General features: G+C 37.4%; 1 protein-coding gene across 1 annotated transcript in view; it reads right to left on the bottom strand.

Moving 5' to 3' along the window:
* LOC106474143 (sodium-coupled monocarboxylate transporter 2-like) overlaps positions 1 to 3,183 on the bottom strand; it is a gene marked incomplete at its 5' end in the record, with an annotated part of 18,044 nt that extends 14,861 nt beyond the window's left edge. Inside the window, 2 exons of the mRNA XM_022402507.1 lie at positions 2,031 to 2,163; positions 3,095 to 3,183. Of these exons, the coding sequence (XP_022258215.1) occupies positions 2,031 to 2,163; positions 3,095 to 3,183 (222 nt within the window). The remainder of the gene's footprint in view (positions 1 to 2,030; positions 2,164 to 3,094) is intronic.
* Between the last annotated feature and the right edge of the window lie 261 nt (positions 3,184 to 3,444).

The following is a 3,444-nucleotide window of genomic DNA, read 5'->3' as shown; positions in this document are numbered from 1 at the left end:
CACAGATAGCCCATTGTGTAGCTTTGTGCGTAAATTCAAACAAACAAACAAACAAACGAGTTTATAACAAATAAGGTGGAAGTCTCATACAATAGGTGCTCTACCAGTGAAAGTGGGTTTTCTCAGGGTACCCCCTTCCCCCAGCAAATTTTTTCATTATGCTTTGGGTCCTTAGATCCCAGCCCTGAAAAGGTCCATCTCAGGTTTAATGTAAATGTAACTCTTTAGTTATCTGTCTAAACAATAGAGACATTACCCTAATCTGCTAGCCAACAATCTGTATTCAGTTTAATCTCATTATCTTAGTCAATAACGGACGTACTCGTTCTACATCTCCCTGCTCTGCTCTACAAACGCCCACGTGCAGGAGAACGAGAGAAAGAAAACATCGATAGTCAGAATACAACTCAGCGAAGCTCTCCGTCTTTCTCTTCTTTCCCACGTCTTCTCGCAGCTCTTCCCTCAGCTTGTGAGCATCTCACTCTGAAAACTATCAGTTAAAACCTCCACTCTTGTAAACGTTGAGCCCATGAAAGTCTCGGTCACTTATTCCTAATTATGAAGCGGGGTGAAAAGAAACAAAAGTTTCTGACCGCCCCTGGTTATATTTCATTCCCCTGCCGGGAATGAAATATACTTCTAACCCAAATTCCTACCATGCCTATCGAATCGAATCGACTCATACAATAGTACAATAATTAGTTGTTAAGATGTCCGTAAAACCTCTATATATGTTACTCCCACCGCTAGGTGGAGTCACATTTATTTGTTTCTGAGCACAAAGCTACACAATGAGCTGTCTGTGATGTGTCCACCATGGAGGAGGGGCAGGGGGCTAATAAGAACCACCAAAAATAATAAGGGGAAAAAAATGTTGAAATCAAGAATGAGTGAGCTATTAACTTGTTTTGGATGGGAGATATACCAATCATATCTATTCGTTGCAAAAAGGACTTCATGAAAAAACTATGTTTACATGGGATAAGATTAAACCCCAGCTACATGCTTGAGGTTTACAGAGGATAAGACTAAAATCAGACTATTATATCGTGTTTACAGAGGATAAGATTAAAATCTGGCTCTTATATCCTGCTTATAAAGGATATTATTTCGATCTTACAGAGAATAAGATTAAATTCCGGCTAATATATCGGGTTTAAAGAGGATAAGATTAACACACGGCTATTATATCTTGTTTACAGAGGATAAGATTAAAATCCGGCTATTATATCGTGTTTACAGAGGATAAGATTAAAATCCGGCTAATATATCGGGTTTAAAGAGGATAAGATTAACACCCGGCTATTACATCGTGTTTACAGTGGATAAGATTAAATTCCGGCTAATATATCGGGTTTAAAGAGGATAAGATTAACATCCGGCTATTAGATCGTGTTTACAGTGGATATTATTTCAGGCGTACAGAAGATAAAATTAACATCCGGCTATTGCATCGTGTTTACAGTGGATAAGATTAACATCCGGCTATTACATCATGTTTACAGTGGATAAGATTAACATCCGGCTATTACATCGGGTTTAAAGAGGATAAGATTAACATCCGGCTATTAGATCGTGTTTACAGTGGATAAGATTAACATCCGGCTAATATATCGGGTTTAAAGAAGATAAGATTAACACCCGGCTATTATATCTTGTTTACAGAAGATAAGATTAAAATCCGGCTAATATATCGGGTTTAAAGAGGATAAGATTAACACCCGGCTATTACATCGTGTTTACAGTGGATAAGATTGACATCCGGCTATTACATCGTGTTTGCAGTCGATAAGATTAAAATCCGGCTATTATGTCGTGGTTACAGAAGATAAGATTAACACCCGGCTATTACATCGTGTTTACAGTGGATAAGATTAACACCCGGCTATTATATCGGGTTTACACGTGATAAGACTAGACTTCAATTACCACCCTAAATAACAAGGTTTTATAAAAATATTACCTTCGGCACACGATGCGTGACCCAGTCTTCTTATTAGGGAGCATTACTTTAGTTCAAATATAGTCACCATCTTATAGAACTCACCAAGAATTTTTATTAGACGAGTAGCCCACACTTCTGAAAGGTCTTTTCTTATATAAGTCTTGACCAGGTCTTCCAAAGTTACAGCTGCCAAGGAGTTGACTCCGGAGGATACGGTACTACGAACAAGAAAATAAAGACCTGACGAGTTAAAGAAGGTCACACTTATAGGTAGATTACAGGCAATCAGGGCCGGGGCTAGGGGGGTTGCTGGGCCGTGCAACAACCCCCCCCATTTCACTGTGATCCATCCAAGTTCATTCCCCTAGCGGTTTAAAAAATCATATTATCAATTTTAAACAATCGTATGATTTTTCAATCGCTAAGAGAAGTCAAGGAAAGCTCCACAGCCATCCCCCTCCAACCCTAAAGGAGAGGAGCTGGAGTTTTAGAGTTTTATAATTCTTATTTGAATTTACAATCTACTAGTTTAAAGTTATGTCTCCAACGTTTTTCACACCTATGAATCCGTCTCCGTATTTATCAGGTTAAATCAAAGTGGATAAAAACATCAGCTGTTAAAAACAGTTTTAACCAAAAAAAGAACCAACATTCCTTTTATGCAGACACTACATTAAATCCTCTTTATTAAATCCTCTTTATTCTCCGTACAAAGTTGTACTGAATGTAAAATGTACAAATATATATATATTGTTCTTAACACAGCTACAATTATTATTGTTCTTAACACAGCTACAATTAACTATTGTTCTTAACACAGCTACAATTATTATTGTTCTCAACACAGCTACAATTACTATTGTTCTTAACACAGCTACAATTATTATTATTCTTAATACAGCTACAATTATTATTGTTCTCAACACAGCTACAATTACTATTGTTCTTAACACAGCTACAATTACTATTGTTCTTAACACAGCTACAATTATTATTGTTCTTAACACAGCTACAATTATTATTGTTCTTAACACACCTACAAATATTAAACGTTTTCTTTTACACGATCCACAAAATTAATTTCTTCACTAAAATATTTCTCGTTAAGAAACTGACTTCAAGCGTATTCAATCACCAAAACTTCCTTACCTCAGAGCTCCACTAAACACACCAGCTACGAAGAGTCCTGGGAACCCAGGGAGAGAACCAAGAACGTCCATCACATATAAAGGAAAAAGCTAAAAAAGAAAAAGAAAATATAAGCTCCGAATTTTCCGAAAACTAATAATGAATGCATTGAAAAGAGCGAGAGTGTCATTCATTGAAAACGTAAGTATGATACAGCCGGTAAATAAAAATAATATGGCCAGGTGGTTAGGGCGCTCGACTCGCAACCTGCGGGTTCGAATCCCCGTCCCACCAAACATGTTCGCCCTTTCAGCCGTGGGAGTGATATAATGTTGCGGTCAATCCCACTACTCGTTGGTAAAAGAGTATCC

Source organism: Limulus polyphemus, unplaced genomic scaffold (genome assembly GCF_000517525.1).
Source record: "Limulus polyphemus unplaced genomic scaffold, Limulus_polyphemus-2.1.2 Scaffold6871, whole genome shotgun sequence".
Classification (NCBI taxonomy): domain Eukaryota; kingdom Metazoa; phylum Arthropoda; class Merostomata; order Xiphosura; family Limulidae; genus Limulus; species Limulus polyphemus.
Note: the sequence above shows the minus strand (reverse complement) of the source record. Positions and strands in the feature narration are given on the sequence as shown.